The 23,653-nt window shown below is 40.5% G+C and overlaps 1 protein-coding gene across 2 annotated transcripts in view; it reads right to left on the bottom strand.

The window, feature by feature from the left end:
* The window catches only part of PIWIL4 (piwi like RNA-mediated gene silencing 4), a 178,993-nt gene extending 157,046 nt beyond the window's left edge, over positions 1-21,947 (bottom strand). Inside the window, exons 1-5 of one of the 2 annotated variants that reach the window (XM_075198745.1) lie at positions 21,818-21,947; positions 21,464-21,525; positions 21,360-21,387; positions 13,436-13,512; positions 10,057-10,141 (exon numbers count right to left, since the gene is read on the bottom strand). In XM_075198745.1, the coding sequence (XP_075054846.1) occupies positions 10,057-10,141; positions 13,436-13,507 (157 nt within the window). In that variant the 5' untranslated portion in view covers positions 13,508-13,512; positions 21,360-21,387; positions 21,464-21,525; positions 21,818-21,947. The remainder of the gene's footprint in view (positions 1-10,056; positions 10,142-13,435; positions 13,513-21,359; positions 21,388-21,463; positions 21,526-21,817) is intronic. The other variant, XM_075198747.1, reaches the window with a different exon arrangement.
* Positions 21,948-23,653: the final 1,706 nt, after the last annotated feature.

Below are 23,653 nucleotides of genomic sequence, written 5' to 3'. Positions count from 1 at the left end.
GAAAATATTTACATGACTACGAAGAGAGCTTTCAAGCACCACTACAACGTACAACATAAGTATAGGTCACGGTATAAACAAGAACTGTGAAAGTATATTGGCAATGCAAAAACTTTTCCACCCTTCAAATATTTGATTCGCATTTCAATCTTTGATACACTCGGATAATGTGTTTCTCTGAAGGTAAAATCAATTTCTTTTTCAAACATTCTTCAAAACAATAAACATCATCTATATTTATAGGGAACTATCCTCACCGTGAGACTGTAACATGAAAGAGTTATAGTTTCTCGTTCACTATTTTTTTCTGCAAATGTTGGTTTAGCATTTTAATCCCCACAAGCCATAATTCTCAAGGTGTTCTAGAAGTAGAAACTACTACAGAAGTGGCAGACAAATGCCTGGAAAAGCCAAATGTTTTAAAAAGCTCCCGTCGGTTACCTTTGGCAATTTTGTAGGCTACACTAATATTTAGGAGAATGTACAAGGGACCAGTGCTCAGGAATATTACTCAGGCTTCATCAATACTAGAGAAAAAAGAAAAACCCTACGGCGCTCAAATTACAATAGACAAAAAACTAGTACACAAACTCAGCTGCTAAAATAAGAGAATCATTGTTATGCATTTAAAAAAACTTTCAGAAATAAAGAAATTATATTCAGAAGTTGAGTTACCCTCTAGTCAGCATTGTAAGCAACAATATATTGGAAAACAAATCAAAGTTAAAAAAACAGAACAGTGGAATAACACATAAAATTAAAGGCAAATACTAAAATCAAACAGAAAAAAACCACAGAACTTCACCATATAAAAGCCGAAAACTATATAATATAGAAAACACTTATACACATGCACCCTACTTATATTATAACTATATATCACTGTGCTATTAATATTAGTCTTCATAAAAACATAACGAGTATACCGATTGTTAAGCCATAGGTAAAGCTAGTATGGTCTTTTTTATCTTCAATAGTATTTTATTGATTTTCAAATTTTTTAAAAAAATTAAGGGATACAGAAAGCAAAAAATGGAAGGGGGTGACAGGGGCGCACGCAGAGGGGGTTTCTGGGTCTCCAAAAACCCCTCCCCTCCGCTAACGAAGTGCCCCACATAGTGGCACTGTACTATACAGCAGCTGTGGCGCTGTCAAAGAAGCGTCCGCGGCGGTGCTGTATTGTATACAGCACCGCCGCGGACACTTCTTTGACAGCGCCGCGGCTGCTGTATAGTACAGTGCTGCCGAAACGGAGCTTCTGCGCATGCGCGGGCGCAGCACTCTCTCTGCGTGCGCCCCTGAGTGAGGAAGGGACAGAATAAAATAGGGGTAGACTTCATCAAGGAGCGGATCTGAAGATACGTGTGGTGATGAAGATGGGTGTAGATCTGCTCTGATCTATTCAATTAATGTCACCTGTTAATAATATAATAATAAGGTATAAATGATAAAAAATAAAAAAGGATGTTATGAATGTCTACTGTACATAAAATGCATTTTTACAGCTGCTCCTGGTTGCAAACATCTGTTCTAGCATGTATTCTCAGCTGTCATTATTATTATCATTATCATTTATTTGTAAGGCCCCAAAAGATTTCCACAGGGATGTACACAATACAAACATTTTACCATACAGGGTAAAACAGTACAGAACAAAAATCGAGTGACCAAGACTCCAGTAGCTCCAAGCAGAGCAGTTATAGAGAAGTTGGAGCAGAAGAACTGGTATAAAGACAGGAGAGAGGAGGACCCTGTTCATAAGAGCTTACATTCTAAAGGGAGGGCAAACAGACAGCAGGTACAATGGGGAATCAGAGGGGATCAATCGCAAGAGAAGCGAGTGGTGGGACAGAGGAAGAGAGAGTTGGAGAATGAGCATGTAGAGAATATTAGGTTGAAGGCTGGTAGGCTTTGAGGAAAAGGTGAGTTTTAAGTGCCCGTTTAATGGAGCATAAGTTAGGGGACAGTCGGATGGAGCGAGGGAAGTCATTCCAATGGAGAGGGGCGGCGCGGGAGAAATACTGGGATTCGGGAATAGGATGAGGTGATCAAGGTGGAAGAGAAGCCGCGGTCATTGGCCGAGAGCCGGGAGTGTGATGGAGAGATAAGGGGCAGTAGTGTGGGAGAGAGCCTTGTAAGTGATGGTGAGGAGCTTGAAAAGAATTCTGTAGGGAAAGGGGAGCCAGTGTATGGCCAGACAGCGAGGGGAGGCAGAAGAAGAGCGTTGTGAAAGGAAGACAAGTCTCGTGACCGCATTAAGCATAGAATGATGACGGACGAGGTGAGAGCAGAGGAAAGCCAATGAAGAGGTTACAATAATCAAGAGGGGAAATGATTAGTGCATAGATTATGGTTTTGGTGGCAACCTGAGATAGGAAGGGCTGGATGCCGGCAATGTTACGTAGTTGGAAGAGAGAGGATTGGGCAAGGGAATGAATAATTGAATATGGGGCGGCTAAAGAGAGGAAGGAGTCAAAGGTGACGCCCAGACAGCGGAGTTGGGGGACAGAAGAGATGGTGGTGTGGTTAACAGTGATAGAGAGATCAATGTGGGATGAGGATATAGAAGGAGGGAAGACAATGATTTCTGTCTTAGCAATGTTAATTTTGAGAAAGAGTAATGACATCCAAGAGGAGATGGCAGAGAGGCAGTCAGGTGAGAAGAGAGTTGAACGTGACAAAGAGTTGACGGAGATTAGAGGACTGAGAAGAAATGAGGGACTTAATAAAAGATTGTTTAGCAGGGGAGAGGGCGGAGCAGTAAGAAGAGAGGATCTGTTTAAAATGACTGAAGTCAGCCAGGGAGCGGGATTTTCTTGAAGTGTTTAGTGAATACTGTGAGGGGTAGATAGGGAATGGGGGCAGATAGGCGTCTAGTGATGGAGTAAATGAGGAGAAAATCGGGCGGAGAGACATCCAGGGAGACAGTCTGCATCATCTAATGGTGGGCAGCATCTGATGGAGCAATGGACAGAGGGAGAGAATCCAAAGGACAGCAGGGAGAGAGTCCAGGTCGGGGAGTGGAATGGGGGAGGAGAGGCGGAAGGCAGACATCAGTCATGCACAGTAGTGACTGAGATTGAGGCCGTCTGGGCAGGGAGAAGGTGCGGTTGAGACCAGGCTGGGAGGCAGCATCAGGAGCCGGAGCGAGCAGTGGCAGAAGTGGCAGGACATTGGAGCAGGAAACAGCAGGCCAGGAACAACAAGAGAAAGAGGCCTTATTCGCGTCCTGGAGTGGCAGCGTCTGTCAGGACCGTAGGATCAGGCGTCAGCAGGACACCAGACGACGGGAAACAGCACAACATCAGGGCATGGACAGCAGGTAGGCAGCACAACATCAGGGCACAAACAGCGTGAGACGACAGGAGTGGAAGACAGAAAGTAGGCCGTCGGAGATTAGGCCCAAGCCAGGGTCTGTAGTAGGTGGCAGCCGCAAGTCAGACAAACGATCCAAAGTTAGAGAGAAAAAATGCACCCATGAAAGGGTAGATGAATAACAGGATCAGGGATCCAAGAAGGCATCTACAGAGGTATAAAACGGGGCTCAGATGGAGGACCAAGCTGGGCACCAATGGAGAGCTTGCAGGGCACGTCTGCCCTAAACAGGAACAGAAGTGTTTCAGTGGGGGAACCATCATCATTAGTAATCAGCACTTAGACTAGACCTGTAGCTGAAGCAAGAGATATGGCTGAAAAACAAGTACCTAAGAGATGTCCAGAGCTTGAATCGGACGCCGATACGTGCACTTGAGTTTGGCAGTCTGTACATTGACTACGAGCATTTGGGCCTTTCCCGCCCTGTTCCCTCCCTGAAGCCATAGCCTGTAGTAAGTGTCCTTTGCGCTCAAAGATGAATGAAATGTTGCTGCGGTCTGTGGTGCATGGTCCAGTTCTGGGCATTCGCAGAGTAATTGTGCAGATTATACGCACAAAATCGTGTTTACGTCCCTTAATGAATCAGGCCCTTTATGTTTTTCAAACATTGCCATAAAAAGTAATATTTGTAATGGGGATGGCATCAAGTTTCCGTGCATTCAGAGTGCAGGGAAAGGTGCTGATTTCTCACTGAGGACTTTCAGTAAATTATCATTTGAATCCTTAGTACGCCTTGCAGAGCGAATACAATCCTTTTAAAAAGAAAGATCAGTGGAACATGTAGGGGCTGATTTAGAATTGTGTGCAACCATTGCAGCTAAGCAAATCTTGCATTGCAGTTTAAATATATATATTTTTTTCATGCAGGACAAATGCTGCATGCTTTTAAATGCTGCACACATACTGACTTGCTGTATTATTACACTGAATTTTAGATGTGGGCTACACCGTGCCCCCATCACAACTATAAATCAGTTGTGCATTTTTACCCCCTGCAACACAAAATGGTTTTTCCATATGCAAATTTTGCCCACAGTGGCTGGATTTGCTCCGTCACAGCCATATAAATGTTTAGAACAAACGTGTTATAAGCCTCTCGCTTTGTATCTTGCAGTCCTGTCATGAGAGAATATTGAAGGGCGCTCAGATCTGCGGAAGCCTGTCTACTTTATATCAGCAGTAACAGATCAGCGACACGTAGACAAGAAACCTGAGGTTTCTCAAATCCCAAATACCGCTGCAGTCCTTTGTATTCCTCCCTGGGCACAGCACACTTTGTGTTTTTGCACTTCAAGCTACTTTTAATAACACAACTTCTTATCCTCCACGTATTGTACTGCATGTTAAATGAGGCGCACAGCCACGTTTTATGAGGTACAGACACCATTGGGTATTTTATGTGCTTTCAAAAGCTGTTTCTTCTTAACTTTGAGCTTCCGAATGACACCAGAACATCAGAAACCACAGCGATCATCTATCCTGGAGTGAAGTTCTTGACAGTTCCAATATATAACTCATATCACAAAACTGCAAACTGATTACATCGAAAATGGAAGTCTGCTGGCTCTGTTCCCCTGTTAAATCATTCTTCTGACACCGCGTATAAATAATACACAAGAAGCTACGTTAGTAACCTGAATAATAATATCTAGAAGAAAAGTTACTGGCGCCATGTGACACATCCGCATGGTGGGATCTACCTGTGAGTACGGAACCTTTATCCACCGCTTAGATCTGACAAAAACAAACACAGGGCTTTAAATACAATGTCAACCTTGTTTTAAAGAAAGTATAAGGTTTAATACAAATTACACCCACATAACTGTGCTTTTTGTAACTTCTATTAATATATATGGACAAACTTTCCTGTGCCTAACGGGTAAGAAGTTAAACAGCTCAAAAATAAATAAAATAGCAAAAGATACAGTATTAAACACACTTCTGGGGATTTATATTAGAGCCCGATTTGGCCAAACTGCAAGACTTTTGCCGTTTTTATGGGCGGTTTGCAAACTTTTGCAATTTACTGCACTATAGGCAAAACCGAACGTCAAAGGGCATTAAAAGAAACCTACAGATCTGAAATGGCGATCCCGATTTTCACACATGGAAAGAAAGGAAATCTTGCAATGCATTTAGCGGCAGTCTGTAAGACTGCATGTCAAAGTGCCACAAAAACAGCAGGAGATTAAGATGTGGTTCTGATAGGCGAGATTGCTCAAATAGCATGCTGTGTATGCTACGTTGGCTATGAGAGGTGATGAACAGAAAGAAGGAAGTGAGTTTTTGAACAAGTCCCCATCCCTACATAGCGAGAGAACAGACAGGTGCTGTGTAGCTAACTGATGGGACAATGGGACCTGCGCAGATAGTTTGTTACATTTTCTCGGTTATTCAAGGCTATATAATTACTGCTTTATTGTTAAGTTATACGTATGATATTCGTATTCCTCACCTTTAATACGTCTGTGTGCATTGATCTGTGAGATCCATGCAAACATTCCTTCAGTTACCCGGACTGGTGAGTTCATTGCAGAAACCACTCCCATAGTGAATCAGGATAACTATGCAAGTGATTATTTTTATTAGCCAGCATAGGCTCACCTGTATATGAAGTATGGATATAAAGTATGTTGATGGACTTAATATTTGAGTTAACACATGAGATAATACTGGACTTAATATTGGACTTAATACACAAGTTAATATTGGAGCTAAAAAGTTAATACTGGAGATGATGCATGAGATAATACTTAAGTTAGTATTGGAATTAATACAGGAGTTAATACTGGTGTTAATGTATGAGTTAAAACTTTAGATAATAATGTAGTTAATGTATTAGTTAATTTTAGAGTAAATACAGGCGATAAAACTGGAGATAATATTGGAGTTAATACAGGAGATAGAAAATACTGGAGGTAGTACTGGAGTTAATACTTTAGAGTTAATACTTTAGATAATACTGGTGATAATGTAAGAGTTAATATTGAAGTTAATATTGAAGTTAATACAGGAGTTAATATTGAAGTTAATGCAGGAGTTAATATTGGAGTTAATACAGGAGATAGTACTGGAGTTAATGCAAAAGATAATAATGGGGTTAATATTGGAGTTAATATAGGAATTAATATTGGAGTTAATACCGAAGATAATACTGGAGTTAATACTTTAGATAATACTGGTGATAATGTATGAGTTAATATTGAAGTTAATACAACAGTTAATACTGCAGATAATGTATAAGTTAATACTGGAGATAATGTATGAGTTAATACAGGAATTAATACTGGAGTTAATATTGGGAGTTAACACTTTAGATAATACAAGCGTTTATACATGAGTTAATACTGGAGTAAATACAGGAAATAATACTGGAATTAATTCTTTAGATAATACTAGTGTTAATGTACGAGTTAATATTGGGGCAAATACAAGACTTACTATGGGAGGTAATGTATGAGTTGATATTGGAGTTAATGCAGGAAGTAATACTGTAGTTAACGTTAGCGTTAATACAGGAAATAATATTGAAGATAATACAGGAGATAATACTGTAGTTAATGCAGGAATAAATACTGGAATTAAATTGGATTAAGCTGGCCTGAGCAGCAAAACATACAGATATGTAACAAATACTGCACCACCTTACTGATTACACAGATAATTACCTGTCTCATTCTCTCGTCATTCTATGTAAACCCCATATATATATATATATATATATATATATACTGTATACTCCTCCTGCTGCCTCAATTCTCCATATCACAAACACATTCTCCAGCATATCTCCCTCTCCCCTATATGACTACAAACTCTCATTCTCTATCCCCCCTATGACTGTGTGTGCATGCTGACACTTGTAGTGCTTTTATATACCTTTATTTCCTAACATGTGCTAAAACAAGTGAGCCTGGCAGGGTGGCACCCACCTGACCCGTCCAGCCGTGCCCACTACCACTCGCATGCTATTCCGCATAGGCAAGATGCATCCGTTTCTACTATGGGGTTTTGCCAACAACTCGCGCAATTTAGGGATTTGATAAACTGCCACGCATCTTATGTGACTTTAGTTATTACACTCCGAAATGCCAGATCCGGAGGTGGTTTGGCTCTGAGAACCGCATAAAAAAACCCACGTTTTAGTAAATCTCCCCCTTCACGTCAGTTAAAAAAAACTCTTTAGACCTTGAGTCATAATTTTATATCTACAATAATTAATTGAAGTAAAAAAGATTAAATATGGAAATAAACATTGAGGTCTGATGAATGAGTTTTGGAGGAATGGGATGGAGTTCAGATATAAAATTGTTCTTCAATGCCAACGTTCACTTAATAATTACAGCCATCTTTCTGTGCTGGTGAGAAGTAGAAGGTAATACACCTTGCTGTTCCATGCTCATAGTACACCCAGAACAGAGAACTGATGTGTAAACACTTACACTGGTACAGAGAGACGCAATACTACAATTTTGGAGCACAACGGCTCCAAATGTAATATTTAGTTGTTCCATAAAACACAGCTCTGCCCAAAACAAACGTTTTGGTTTCCCTTTCTCTCTTATGAAGGACATTCTCTTAGCCCCTTTAGTCCTAAATTTCCCCCCATATAGTACTTGTTATGCACTTGAAAGCCCAGGGGCCTTGTACTTGTTCCAAACCCACATGCTCCATTGACATTGGACGTGTGTGGACTCGGAGTCTGGGCCAACCACCAGCATTGGCCAATATATGACTGATTTGGAACAAATCTCAGGTTTGGGGAAATAGAATTCTCTTTAACAGTCCTCCCTTCTCCATTTCCCTGCGTGCACTTCCGTCATCTTCAATACTTGGAGCATAATGCAAAAATATTTGTTATTCTTTATGCGCATTTGTGAGATAACTAAATTGTTGGACAGGGCTTCTAGCAGTGGTGAGGTATTTTGCTAAACTATTACGGGATGCATAACCTTCCATCTATTACATCATGAAGATAGTGTCACTCAAAGTGATACAGGGTCAAATAACTAACAATGTCCTTTACAGTAAAATGACTTTTACTTAACAGTGTCCATACTTGTTAGGGAACATAGTTGGACCGGAATAGCAAAGCATTTCAAGTTCAACCATCATATATATAGCTGAGGCAATCATTCTGAGAGTTGAACCAATATGTAGGAGAATACAGTTTAGCCATGATGTCTTTTGATGTCCTACTGAATACACAGACTGAATACTGGTTCAGACAACAACATGGTTTCCAGGATGTCACTGGTTTCTAGTGAATGAATAGTACACACTCTCCCCTTTGCCTGTCTGCAGGTGAAAGGTGTATTATAATACAGGAATTAAGTCCATTTTAACTGATTTTTGTTCAGTGGTTAATTGCACAGACAACAATGACATTGAGAGACTTGCTGGAGATCCCGGTTTTAGTTTCTGGGTCAGCTCCTTGTAGCCTTCAACAAGTCACTTACTCACCAGGTTGGGTAAACCTTACCTATTACCAGTATTCCGACATGGAGAAGGCCTACAAATGAAATACGAAATGATGAAAAACCGATTGGAAAATAAACAGACTTACCTTCAACCCGACGCTGGAGATCTCCGACGGGAGCACCATGCTGACAGCAAGTGATTCCAATTGGAGGAGTGTTCGGCACTGCAGGCTGACGTCATCGCGACGTCTGTCAATAGAAATTTAAAACGGCAATGTCGGGTTAAGTGTTGAAACACTTAACCTTAGGGGTCCCCACATTGCCGCTTTAAATTTCCAGCTCGGTACCAAGCTGCCTCGGCACTTTCGCGCGTTTTCGGAATTGAAAACGAGGCATAACATCATTGTTACGTCATCGGATCTTGGGAGCTTTGGATTCTATAAGTACCGCCCTCCACGGCGATCCGGCGCCATTTCACAGAGGGACACAGAAGGGGTAGCACAGTTCTTGGTAGTCTGTAGAGCAGTTGGGCAGCGTCATAGGTAGAAAAGAAAGAGGAGGGGTAGCAGTCTCCAGGAGAGCTCCATTGCTCCATTGCTAATTGTCATTGCTGAAATACAAATAATAGGTCTGGCAGGCTTGGTCTTCTAAATCTGCAGTCTTTGTTTGAAAGTGTATGAAAATAATATTGTGACCTGTGAGGTGGTCAAAATTTACTGCAAATGACTTGAAATTAGTGTTATTGAGGCTAATAATAATGTAGCGGGGGAAAAAAAAGCAAAAATATGTGATTTTAGCACACACAAAAATTGGGATTTCAGAAAAAAATCAGGAACCAAAACACGCAAGTTAATCCAGATCCAAAGAAAAAAACAGAACACGGGGGTCAGTGAACATCTCTAAAATAAAGATCCCACGGAAAACATAAGCGTGTCCACCACCGCTTACACCAGCTGCCCAGTTGTACAGGGACAGTCTAGCAGCGAATCACAGTGAAGCTTATTCATTCTGTTTCCCTGTCAAACTGACCTCACTGAGGAACAGACACAGCGACACCGGATACAATTTGGGACAGATAAATGGGTAAACCCAGGATAGAAATATTACGGTAGTAATAGTGGCTGTTATGGGATGTTACACATATTACAGTCTCCATTATTTTCCTACATGCATAAGCTTCATCATGAAGAACAAAAATTCTTACAATGTAAGTCAAATCTCTGCGCAAAGAGTAAAACTGCACAATATATAAGATACCTACAAATGGTACCGCCGCTTCCGTTGCTGCTGACATTACGTTTCTCATACAGAACTTTGGGGTTGTCATTTTCATCCCCGGGGAAGTTCTAAAATAAGTAAAAGTTACATGTAAGGGTCAAAACAAGCGCTGAAAACATGCAGATAAAAATACACTCCTACGAAAATAGAACATCAAACACAAATGGTCGGTGATAAATTACATTTAAAACAAAGTAGAATAAACAATAACAACTATATTTTGAGTCATAACGGCCAAAGTTTTTAGAGGAATACGCTCCCTAATACTATAAATGTATAACCCCACCCAAAACAGAAACAAATATTTTGGGTGGAGTTAAAGGAACCCATCTAGAAAAAGCATAATTAGTTTGGACAGGCCATTTGTCAAATCCACCAGGTACCAGATAAATATAACAGTGCCACACTGCACTCCTTGTTAATGCTCCGTTCCTCATGATCTTTCTATTTGCATGAATAGGACAACAGAGAGCAGTAGATTTAGGGCTAGATTTACTAAACTGCGGGTTTGAAAAAGTGAAGATGTTGCCTATAGCAACCAATCAGATTCTAGCTGTCATTTATTTAGTGCACTCTACAAAATGATAGCTAGAATCTGATTGGTTGCTATAGGCAATATCTCTACTTTTCAAACCCGCATTTTAGTAAATTTGCCCCCCAGAGAGAAGTGCGGCCTGGGACTATTAAATCCATCTGGTACTCCAGTATATCAAATGAACAGCGCTTCTGAAGTAAGTACGCTTTACTTTAAAATGAACTTTTAGTATTGAGTGGAGTTCACCTTAAAACGTCCTGTTCAATAGCTATAAAAAGCAGCCACCCGTCTGGCATTCTTCATATATATATATATATTTATTTGTTTTCTTAAATCATTACAAATATAAAACAGACTGATGCAATAACTGATTATATAAATATTCCCTTTATTTTAATACTTGCTAGAAGCACCTTTAGCTGCAAATTACAACTGAGAGTCTATGTGTGTCAGTATTTTTATATATTGTGTTAGCAGTATTTTTAGAAGGCTTATGTGTTTTAAAATATATCTATTAAGTCCACGTAGGGCTGTGTGAATTTCTTTGACGTCCAAGCGCTTTATGCTTTTTGTTTTGATCTTTACTCTTTTATTCACTGGTTTAGCGGCCCCTATATTAAAGCAGCTGGTGGCAATTTGCATTTTGTAAGCACCACATAGGGGTTCATTTTTTTTTTTTATTTTTTTTTTTTGGTGAATCCATTCAGCCCTCCATTATGACAAGCTTTTCACTACCTGAAAGAGAAAACCATCCCCATAGCATTTTGCTCCCCCACCATGCTTCAAGGTAAGAATAGTATTTTTGGCATAATTCAACTGTGAAGCAACTAGCGAGTCTCTTGGTGAAAGTTCACACAAGTTTTCTTCAAAATTATCCCCACCTCAATGTTATAAAGCAAGTTTGGCCAACCTGTGGTTCTCCAGGTGTTGTGAAACTACAAGTCTCAGCATATCCTGCCAGCTATCAGCTGGCTATCGACTGTAGTTTCACATCCCCTGACGATGCTTGGTTGTATAGGGGGAGGAATCAGTAAGAAGTAATAATACCACTATATAGGTCATTGGTACGGCCTCATCTAGAATACTGTGTTCAGTTCTGGAGGCCATATCTCCAGAAGGATAGAAATACATTGCAGACTGTACAAAGAGGGCAACTAAAATGGTGCATGGCCTACAGCACAAAACTTACCCGGAAAGACTAAAAGATCTTAATATGTATAGTTTGGAGCAGAGAAGGTAAAGGGAGGACATGATAGAAACTTTCAAATATATCAAGGGTTTGAACAAGGTACAGGAGGGAAACATTCTACAAAGGAAAAGAAGTATTAGAACATGAGGACATGCACTGACACTGGGGGGAAGTAGGTTCAGAGGAAATGTGAGGAAAATTTACTTTACAGAAAGGGTAGTGGATACGTGGAATAGCATCCCATCAGAGGTGGTAGAGGCTGATACAGTACAGTTTAAACATGCTTGGGATAGACATAAGGATATCCTTACAAAGAACTAAGGATCAAATAAGGTTTGTGGCTACTATAGGTTAAAAAATGGGCAGACTGGATGGGCCAAGTGGTTCTTATCTGTTGTCACATTCTATGTTTCTCGACACAGACTAACCTGCTACTGTATAAACGTACCACTCCTACTGTGTGACATCTGAATCCCGAGGGAGGGGATAATGGGGAGAAATTAATCTGGCGAGGAAGGCCCCCACTGAAGAACAGACAAGCAGACAATCATTTTGGGACTATTCAGCTGGGAGGTGGGGGCGTGCATGTACACATACAATGCCCTCAGACTGCAGAGAGAAGGCTCCTCAATTTCACCATATTTAAATACCGTTAGATACACTTTCTATATCTGAGAGTGTATCTAACTATGAATGCAAATAAGGTAGGAATGTGTTTAGTAACACATCTAACACATCTAATTCTAAAGAAAAAAATGTCCTTATGAGTGGAAACGTTCATTTAGTATATTTCTGGGGAAATATATAGGTCACTGATCATTTAGGTAATTATCAGTCTGTTGGGATTGCCAAGAACAAACTGTACGACAATGAATAGTTTTCCAATCATTTATAACATAAAATCATTGTCGCTGATATGGGAATAACGCTGGTACTTGGGAATTTGGCCCCTGATATATTCATATTACAGTTAATCCCGTGGTTGGGAACAGGAGAGTGAACTATTTCCTGGAGTAATGACGTTTATTGTCACCCGTCTTCTCTGCCTATTTCACCTTTATTTCCCACTACTCACATATATAGAGTTGTTTATATTACTGTATTCTATTTTCCTGTACGCTTTGTTTTACAGTTCTGTTACTGCTTTATACGATGTGTTAACAGCGCCTTTAGCTGTTTGCAGATTATAGTTTATTCTACAGATAAGTACATTCTAAATATCACATTAGTGATGGGCAGACGAAGAGACCCCCATGAGTGATTTCACTAGCTCCTAAGGAATTGATAATATAAGCTGCATTCTCTTGATCTAGGACCCTTCATCACTTATCTGGTTGTGTAATTAATAAAGAGTGGATGTTCTGCTGATGTTGAGTCCCGTTGAAGATTGGACATTTCCCTATACTACAACAGAGGAAGTCTTTTTGCTCTTTCCAGTGCATTGTTATGAATAGTTTCCAGTCCATCAAATGTCCTGCAATGAGACTGTGACTAAGGTCTTGTGAGACTGCCTTGGATAAGCAAGACCAGCTCCATTAGGAATACATCACATGGGTTGTCATATACAGGGAATTGAAGATTGCAGCACATGCACCCAGTAGGCACCCAGTGAATAATATTCATACAAAGGAAACGCACCAGTTCAGACGATCCGGCAGAGGAACCATGTCCGCTATCAGACAGCTTTCTTTTAGGAGGTCGTCCGGCCATTTCTCCTATTAAAAAAATGTATTAATATTCAAATAACTCAATAACAAAAACAAATCCTGATCCTGCTTAACACATCATGTACGGGGACACTAAAGACAGGTACATATATATATATATATATATATATATATATATATATATGCGTGCATGTATATATATATATATATATATATATATATATATATTCCATTTAATCTTTACATAATGCATATGTCAGACATAAGGAAACTCAGAAATGTGTCACTGGTGTAAAATTGATAACCTCTCCTGGCGATATAGTAACACTCTATAATATATAATATTATATGTTGACTGTAAGGTAACTGGCAAACCTACTGTAGCACAAATGCTTAAATTATACTTGTTGCCTCCATACAATGAAGGTAGCCTAATATTCAGGAAAATGCAGCCTATTCATTCACAAGGAACTGAGGCACGAAGTCTCTGTGCTGTTACATGTTCCTAGAGAATGGATAGACTGAATAATGGTGTCAAAAAGTAATCTAATTAAAACACAGTCGTTAATCCTAAAATTAAAGGTCATTGTGTCTCATAGCTCTCCCGCAGCACAGTGTACAAAGAGCTTAGATAAAACATTTTGTCCTAAACACAGAGAGTCTCATTTTGAGTTACAAGCAAATCCAACTAGGTGTAATTTTGCACCTGGGCAAGACAATGCTGAGCTAAAGAGAAGGGAGAGGAGGGGCAAATTTAATGGGGCAGATTCCATTCGGCCACGGTAGTCTGGGATTAACGCAGCATTAGTAGTATTATCTTTAATACGGTAATTTTAACCTGAGAGGTGCGAGTAAATATCAGCATTAAAATTACCGAACTAGCGGTAATACTGTGCCCTTTTACCGTACTAACGCAGGCCGCGTTATTCCTAGATTAACGCGGCCGCGTTGAATTGGCCCCAATGAGGAGCACATCAATTTTTTTTATTTTATCTTTACACATATGCATTTGCATCCCTTTGTGGGGCAATATGGTTTGCCCAGAAGGAAATTTGCATGCTTTAGCTCAATGGTCAGGGAACAGGGCTAAATTACCCCAAATGGGGTAAACATGAAATTCCTGAGGGTAATGCTGCCGATTCACATGCTGTCAGTTGGATTGTAGACCCCTTTAAATGTGAAATTGCTGTTGTACCAGAAGAGCCTCAAGGGTTGGCAGAGGCACTTCTTGAGCTTCGATGCAATAATGAAGCACGTATTGCATTTGAGAACAAAGCAGATCTGTCATATTTTTGAATGTCAACAGACCGCAAATGCATTCAAAATTGCACATGAGGAGGCAGTCAAAAAGTTGCTGCCTTTTGCAACAACCTACCTTTCTGAACAAGGATTTTCCACTCTAACGAACATAAAAACAAAGCAGAGAAATCGATTGGACGCTGAAGACTGTATCCAAATTGCTCTGACATCAAAATGCCCCAATATTGATGCTCTCGTATCAAAAATGAAGCAACATCAGCTTTCAAAGAAATTTTTAATAGATTCAAAACATTTTGGGGCATATTCAATTGACGGCGGGATCGCCGAAAATCCCGCGCTCAAAAAATATTACCGTTATTACGGTAATCCTGCGCAGGAAAACCGTTAATATAGTAATTTACTCGCTGGATTTCAGCTCGCAGCTCCAGTGAGATATTACCCGCCGACAATTGAATATGCCCCTTTGAATTCCAATAAATAATAATATATGATTTCCTTCCTTTCAAATCAAGGGGGTAACGTCGGCGTATCTAAATATATTTGGGGGTAAAAGGTAAAAAAGTTCCCTGACCCCTGGTGTAGACCATAGCCCACTTTGATGGTATTGATGTAACAAAGCAAAAAGTAGTAGCAAAAATATAATACACAAAAATGGTAAATGGTAAAATTTAGCAGTTCACTTTATAAGATAACATTTTACATTGTCCATATGACAGCGATCCCTCATACCCTTGGGAACGACCCTTCTAGTTATTTTCTTTCTATATTAATCACCTATCTTTTACTCTTTTAAATTCATCTGACGCGAGTCAATTACTTACTCTGTCACGCTGCTGTTTTGTTTAGTGGTGCTTTAATTATTTTACTGTCGTGCTTGTACATTTTTCTCCCCCCTAAAGCCCTGCGCCCATCTTATCAAGCTTGGACAGTTTTAAAGTCTACAAGCAGTGCTCTGATTTAACAATGTAGTTCCACCGTTTCATGGTGTACTTACTACAAGGATAAATTGCAATGACAATTTCACTAGGACAATAAATCAAAGTTACATTTATTTTCTTCCCACGGAACAGTTTTATCTGAACAGATGCATATCTGTTGGTAGACGATACTCCCGCTTATAGAGATGTAGCTCAGCACAATTTCAAAGGGAGAAAAAAATGACTAGGATAAAAATAACAATTCGTTTTGTATTTGCATTTTTATCTTAATAAGATAGGAAGTTCTTGTGTACATATGGTATGTTATTACCCACTGCGGATGTACCGTATACTTTTCATTTTTACCATTGGTCTAGAATGTTTTATTAGCAGTTGGAAGAACGAAGGACAGATCATAAAGTACTAAAAGTTCATGTATTTTTTATGTAAATCAAACCACACCTTTTAAGGTGCGATGGATTATGGTCAAAGCAACTTTCTGGTATAATTCTTCATCTCTTGCATGTCCCCACTTGGGAATGTGGTGGGAATAAGGCAAACTGCAGCCAATCAGAACATCAGAATGATCCCAGCAGACCAGAGTATTTCAGAAGAAGATTTTGATGATCTTGTGGGAGGCAGGAAAAGAGGCAAGCAACAAGCCGAAAGTTTACTAGTTGACGGAGCAGGACCGCGCAACCAGGGCCTTCTTAACAACAGTATGGGCCCCCGGGCAAAGCAGTGCACAGGGGCCCCTATATATGTAAAAAAAAAAAAAGAAGTGTGCGTTTGTGTGTAAAAAAAGTGATATATATATATATATATATATATTATTATTATTAATTTTTATTTATAGGGCGCCACAAGGTGGCGCCGTACAGGGACAAAAACGAATTACAATACAAGGTGAGACAGCACAGTACAGTAAACATAAAGCACAGTAACTCAGTAAGCTCAATGCACAGCTAGTGAGGGCGGGGGGAGTATCCGCAAATGACGGGGCCCAAAAGGAGGGCGCGGAAGACAGGGAGACCCCCAGAGGGGGGAGGAGGGCCCTCGAGGAGGAGGGCAAAGTAGCTGGAGAGCAGAGTTAGAAGTGGTGGAAACAGGAGGAGAGATGGCCCTGCTCAGAGGAGCGTACAATCTTAGGGGAGGGGTGGACAGACGGAGAAACACAGGGGAGAGAGGGAGAGTAGAAGGACGGAGGCAGGGAAGGGGAAAGAAGGGGGAGAGGCAGAAGATAAGGTAGGTAGTTAAGTGGGAGACTGGAAGGCTTTAAGAAAAAGGTGGGGTTTTAAAGCCCGTTTGAAACTGGACAGGTTAGGGGAAGTCCTGATGGAGGGAGGGAGCTTGTTCCAGTGGAGGGGGGCAGCGCGGGCAAAGTCTTGGATACGCGCGTGGGAGGAGGTGATGAGGGGGAAAGAGAGGCGACGGTCATTGGCAGATCGGAGAGGACGGGATGGAGCATGAGTAGAGAGGAGGGAGGAGATGTAGGGTGCTGTGGAGTTGGCGAGGGCCTTGTATGTAAGAGTGAGGAGCTTGAACAGAGTTCTGTAGGGGAAGGGGAGCCAGTGGAGGGATTGGTAGAGGGGGGAGACAGAAGAGGAGCAGCGAGAAAGGAAGATAAGCCTAGCGGCTGCGTTAAGTTGAGATCGAAGGGGAGCGAGATGAGAGAGGGGGAGGCCAGTAAGGAGGAGGTTGCAGTAGTCCAAGCGGGAGATGATCAGAGAGTGAATAAGGCATTTAATGGCATCTTGGGAGAGGAAGGGCCGGATGCGAGCGATGTTACGCAGCTGGAAGCGGCAGGATTTAGCAAGAGAGAGGATATGAGGGCCAAAGGAGAGAGAGGAGTCGAGGGTGACACCAAGGCAGCGAAGTTGGGGGACAGAGGAGATAGAGGAATTGTCGACACTGATGGAGAGGTCGACAGGGGATGAGGTATGGGGGGGAGGAAAAACTATCAGCTCGGTTTTGGTGAGGTTGAGTTTCAGGAATCGAGAGGACATCCAGGAGGAGATGGCAGAGAGGCAGGCGGACACCCTAGAGAGGAGGGAGGGAGAGAGACCAGGAGAGGAGAGGTATAGTTGAGTGTCGTCAGGGTAAAGGTGGTAGTCTGTTCTACAAACTTTCAAGCGTTCTCTGAAAACCTACCTATTCAGACAAGCGTATAATATTCCTCAACCACCATCTTAACCTCACTACCTTTAGCCTGTTACACAATTTCACACAAGACAACTACCCCCGGACCAACATTATTGTGTGACAGGATCATTTAGCTTATGAGTCACCCTACCTTTGCAGTCTGGCTGGGCCAAGATGCAAAATGTATACTTAACCTCATGTGTCAATCTCCCATTGTCCCATAGATTGTAAGCTTGCGAGCAGGGCCTTCTCACCTCTTTGTCTGTTTTACCCAGTTTGTTTATTAGTTTATTACGTTTGTCCCCAATTGTAAAGCGCTACGGAATATGTTGGCGCTATATAAATAACTGATGATGATGATGATGATAGTTGAGTGTCGTCAGGGTAAAGGTGGTAGTTGAAGCCGAAGGAGCTGATGAGTTCACCCAGGGAGGAGGTGTACAGAGAGAAGAGTAAGGGGCCGAGAACAGAGCCCTGGGGGACCCCGACTGGAAGGGTGGACGGGGGGGAGAGAGACTCGGTGGTGGTGACAGAGAAGGATCGGTCATACAAATATCACTTTTTTTCCCAAATCCCCTTTAACTTACCTTTCAATGGCCTTGTTCTCGGAGTCCAATCCCCTACACTTCTTCGTCGCTGTCCTGCGCTCCTCCGCGCAGTGAATGTCGGAGGTGATGACATCATCACGCCCGACATTCACTGAGAGCGCAGCACTGAAGAGGGGACCTGCAAACAGCATTTTTTTTTTTGCAAGAGTCCTGCCTCGGGCCCCCCTGTCCGCTTGGCCCCCGGGCACCTGCCCATCGTGCCCAGTCAGAAAGACGGCCCAGCGCTCAACAACATATAGTAGCAATGTGAGGCGTTTTTTGATGGTGCTAAGTTATTGTAACGCTGTTTTTTTTATCATTTTAGAGCGGGTTAACTTTACTTGCGATTCAATTCCATTTGTAACGCTCAGTTTTTTTTCATGAAACGGTCCTCTCGCGCTCCAGTAGAAGGTCTATTGAAAGTATAGGGTGTGCGATTGGCAGCCGTGTTAAAAGCTATTTAATTGTTTTTTAACGCGGCGGGTAAAACAGGAAAATATTCTGTTTTATCTCGCACCTCTTTGGGGTGTGTTAAAAAGAAAAAAAACTCTGAAAAGTATTTGAAATCATGTAATAATGTGGAAAAAAAAGTTAAACTTATGTTTATCACTAATGCCTAACTTGTGTTGATTTTCTTGTGAAAAAATAATGAAATAAAATAAACATAAATAAATAAAATCACTAATTAATTATATTTATGTATGTGTTTGGTACAAATATGAATGTAGTAATGTGTTTTGACATGGTATAGAAAATATAGATGATTGTATGGTAAAAAATAGTTAAATAAAAAAATATGGTAAAGAAAGTACTGTAATGTAGATATTGTCAATGTGTAATGCAATCTAATGTATGGAAATGTATGGAAAACTTTTTTTTTTTTTTTACATGATCGCGTTAAAACTCCCTTCACTGACCTAAAATCTTGCAAACACAATTTTTAACGCGAGGGGGCAGCGTTCCCTCTTTTTCAATTGAATTGCACGAGTTTTCCCGCTGCGCTAACTCAAAACGGTCGCTATAGCCGTCAAAAACCCGCAGTTTTTGGGGTTTTTTTACGCTGCGGGGGGAATAAAAAGAACTCGCTGACAATTGAGTTCCCCCCTAGGTTCTTTTACTTTGTAAACAATGGTGTTTTAGATGTTACCTAATAAATATATATAAATATATTCAAGGTTAATCCTTAGATTTGTCTAACAAACGTTTCATACCAAGGTCCATACTGAGGGCAATGGGCCATCAATTACGAGTAGAATACAGTTTCACTATCTGCATAGGAAGGGTTCTTTACTGTAAGAGTGGTAAAGATACGAGATTCATTACCATAAGAGATGTCGATTGCAATTTCACACAGACATTCCAACAGAATTTAAAAATGGATTGCATACCTGTCTTATAAAAATTTATATGTAGAGCGATAAATAGTTTCTATATCCAAATGCTATTTTTGGGATGAGGAGGAAAATTTTTCCCCCGATTTGAGGCTAAATTGGCAATTGTCACAATGGCGAGCTTTGTTATGCATTCCTCTAAATGCAATTAGAATTAATGAAAGGTTAAACTTAATTTACCTGTGTATTTATGCAACCTTACGATGCAATATTGTGACGTCAAATGCACGACTATGTTAATCAAATTCATACATTAAACTTGTTTTACTTTTGATTCACTCTTACAGCTTTTCGTATGCAGGACTCTATTCAAAGTAAACCATTGCAAAACGCACTCAATTAAAGCTAGTTACCCACCTACCCCAAGCAGGGGCGGATCTAGAAAACTGTTGTACCCGGGGCGATTTAGGCCCCGCCCCCTTTCTAACATCTTAGGCTGCCGACGGCTGCACAGTATGTGCAGGTCCGTCCAGCCGTGACAGGCAGGGACAGTGTGCTGCCCGGCTGCTCTGATTGTGTTTTACACTGATTGTGTTTTACACAATCAGAGCAGCCGGGCAGCACACTGTCCCTGCCTGTCACGGCTGGACGGACCTGCACTTACTGTGCAGCCGTCGGCAACAAGTGTCTGCTAGGGGGGGGCGATTGCCCCGATCGCCCCCCCCCCCCCCCCACCCCCCCTGGATCCGGGACTGACCCCAAGGTGTGCTAAGGTGTAATCTGTTCAGTTACTAAAAATGGGCCAAATTCACAAAGTCACAGTTGATAAAAAAACAGCGGAAAGAAATACGTTTTCTTTGAAATTGCAATTCATAAACATGTTCCGAATATTTTACCTGCCTAACTGTACCAGGTCTTTAAAAATCTTCTTTTAAAAATAGTCAATGATTGTCACAATAGTTAAAGATTTTTAAAACGTTGTTGACAACCTATTTTTCTTTTCTACAAAATGGACCAATCAGAGTATTCAGAACCATTCTTTTCTGCCAATACTTATCTTATCTTACCCTACACTGAACACTAATTTACCCATTTAAACAATCCATTGTTTGTAGGTACAGTTAAAAAGAGGTGGATCAAGGGCTAAAACATATATTATACTTAATATTATATAATAAAGTGGAGAAATACAAGAAATGAATATATATGTAAATGGTATATATATATATATATATATATATATATATATATATATATATAGGTATATATATAAACTCTCACATCACACTTCCCTGTATGAGTAGAGAACTGATGTAATTCATTAAACTAAACTTTAGAACACTACATAACTTTTTATAATTTGCATCACCCCACTTTTTAAATATCTTACTGCACCACATATGTCCCATTCTGTAGTTTATGAAAAAAAAGTGCATAAGGACTGCAAACAAATCAAACGACAATCATGAAAGCTATTTTTGTAGCTGTCATTTACACATAAACCATTAAAACCTCCATCTGCTTTGCAAAATGTTTTACATAAGAGCAGTGAAGACTTATGCAAATAATAAAGTGGGCAATATTATTTAACAACGGATCTAAATAAACAAAACGGACAATGCAATATAATATTATACAAATCGTGGATCAATACTTACAGTCGTCTCCCAGTAAGTGGATCTGCACCTGTTGACATAAACCTGTTTACCAACATGCAATAGAAAAACCGCACGATTATAACGCAGGAATGTAAAACAATTACCTGCCCCTGAGTTTCCGATGCAAACAACCGACCACACCCTGCAGTGGCGCACAGAACTCCCCCTGGAGGTGAAACAAGGAATTTACTTATGCCCCAAATGCATGACGTTTTTTTTGCAAAAAAAATATTAATAAAAAAAAACTTAAATTCGAGTACAGTGATTGGATGGTGCATTATTTTTTTTCTAAAAAAAATCAAATAACTACAATAACGATTAGGATGCAGTCAAATGCAAATATTACACCACTTGCATTGCAATATTTAAAACTACAGAATGCAAAACATACAAATAAATAACATACTAATACAACATAAGGATTAACAGTGTAAAAAAAAAAAAGTTGCAGTACACACCAGCTTCCACGATGCAGAATAAGTTCAGACTGATTTGTTCTTGCCTAGCTCAACAACACACTCTACAATGGGTGCAATATTAAGCAAATGGTACCAAGATTAATGCCATAGATCAGTGTTGGCTAACCTGTGACACTGCAGGTGTTTGTGAAACTACAAGTCCCAGCATACCCTTCCAGCAATAAGCTGCTATATATTGGCAAAGCATGCTGGGACTTGTAGTTTCACAAAGACCTGGAGTGTCACAGGTTAGCCAACACTGCCATAGATAATGCAGCCACCGAATGCATGAGTCAGCCAATTAAGAAAATATCAGCAACAGATCGATTAATAGTAGATAGGAAAGAACAGGTTTTTTTTACACAAGTACAGATACACATAAGGATTATTTTGCAATGTACACATACAAATCTATGTTATAAATCATTAATCATTAATCATACTGACATATCACAAAAAGATAACATTTATGTTTCTGTTACAGGAGCAATTGTGGACCACATGGAATAACTTTCATCCACCATCATGTAAGTTTTCCCCAATGGATGTTGACTTTTTATAAAGAGTAACATTTGATTTGAACATTCCACTTATTAAGGAAACTGCACTGTTTATTAAAATAGACAGCATTCAAAGCTTGTAGCCGCTTCCTTTCTACGGCATAAACATCTAGTGACTTTGGAAATTGCCGTTTGTCTAATATTAGAGTATATTTCTGTACTTGTTCAATAAGCGTGCCCTAATCTGCAAAATAACAATTCGTAGTACATGTAAATCATTGACTTGAGTTGTGGTCAACTTGTTGAGAACTAAAAGTAATTTCTTAGATGGTTATTGTGTGAAAATTGCATATACCAAAATTGGAGTAAAGTAGATGTCATGATTACAGCCGAATCAAGATCATTTATAAAAAATAATATGCTAATGTAGTCCATACTTGCCAACTCTCCCGGAATGTCCGGGAGACTCCCGTATTTTGAGAGAGTCTCCCGGACTCCCGGGCGAATGTGGCAAAATCCCGGATCTGCCCAAGTGGGCAGAATTAGGTCACAAACGCCGCGATTCCTGGTGACGCAGATTTTGGAGGCCCGCCCCCCATGACGCCAACCTCCCTCGCAGGCTCCCGGATACCAACATTGTAAAGTTGGTAAGTATGATGTAGTCATAATTTATCCTAATATTTTAATTTATTTTGGGCAGCATGGTTTCCGGCAAATCCCTGTGTGTAAGCAAACAAGGAGTTTATGGGCCTGTGTCATTAAGGAGAGCATAAAAGACAGTAACTTTGCACCTGGGCAAAACCATGTTGCATTGGAGGGGGAGGTCAATTTAAAATGCGGGGACAGATTTATAGTTGGGATAGGGCATGTCCTAGATTCATTTTAAATTTCAGTGTAAAAATAAAGCTACAAAGTACGGTAGATTGTGTGTCTGGGGGTGTGGCCATGCGAATCGCGTCTAGGCTCCACCTCCTGCTATACAATACCATTTTGACCTATTATAGCAGGGAGGACCAGGATGACGCGATTAACACCGCCCCCAACCACTTCACCAACGAAGCGGGCAGGATTCAGGTTGTTGCCCTGCTCTCCCGAGAGTCCAGAAAGAATTTGGGAGTCTCCCAAACATTCCAGGATAGTAGGCAACTATGTTATAGATGCATTTCTGGTGCTTCTTCCCCTACATAAGGAGCGTTAACATGCCCTATGCCTACGCCTACCCGCCCACTCTCTCCCTCGCTCCGCCTCTCTAAGTTGTTGGGAAGTGCCCCTGTAAAATATACGCATGTGTATAGTCCAATAAGGTACATAATAAGGGCATCTGATTTTAACTGCT

Source organism: Mixophyes fleayi, chromosome 2, assembly GCF_038048845.1.
Source record: "Mixophyes fleayi isolate aMixFle1 chromosome 2, aMixFle1.hap1, whole genome shotgun sequence".
Taxonomy (NCBI): Eukaryota; Metazoa; Chordata; class Amphibia; order Anura; family Limnodynastidae; genus Mixophyes; species Mixophyes fleayi.
The sequence above is the reverse complement of the archived record's forward strand: the minus strand, read 5'-3'. Positions and strand labels throughout refer to the sequence as shown.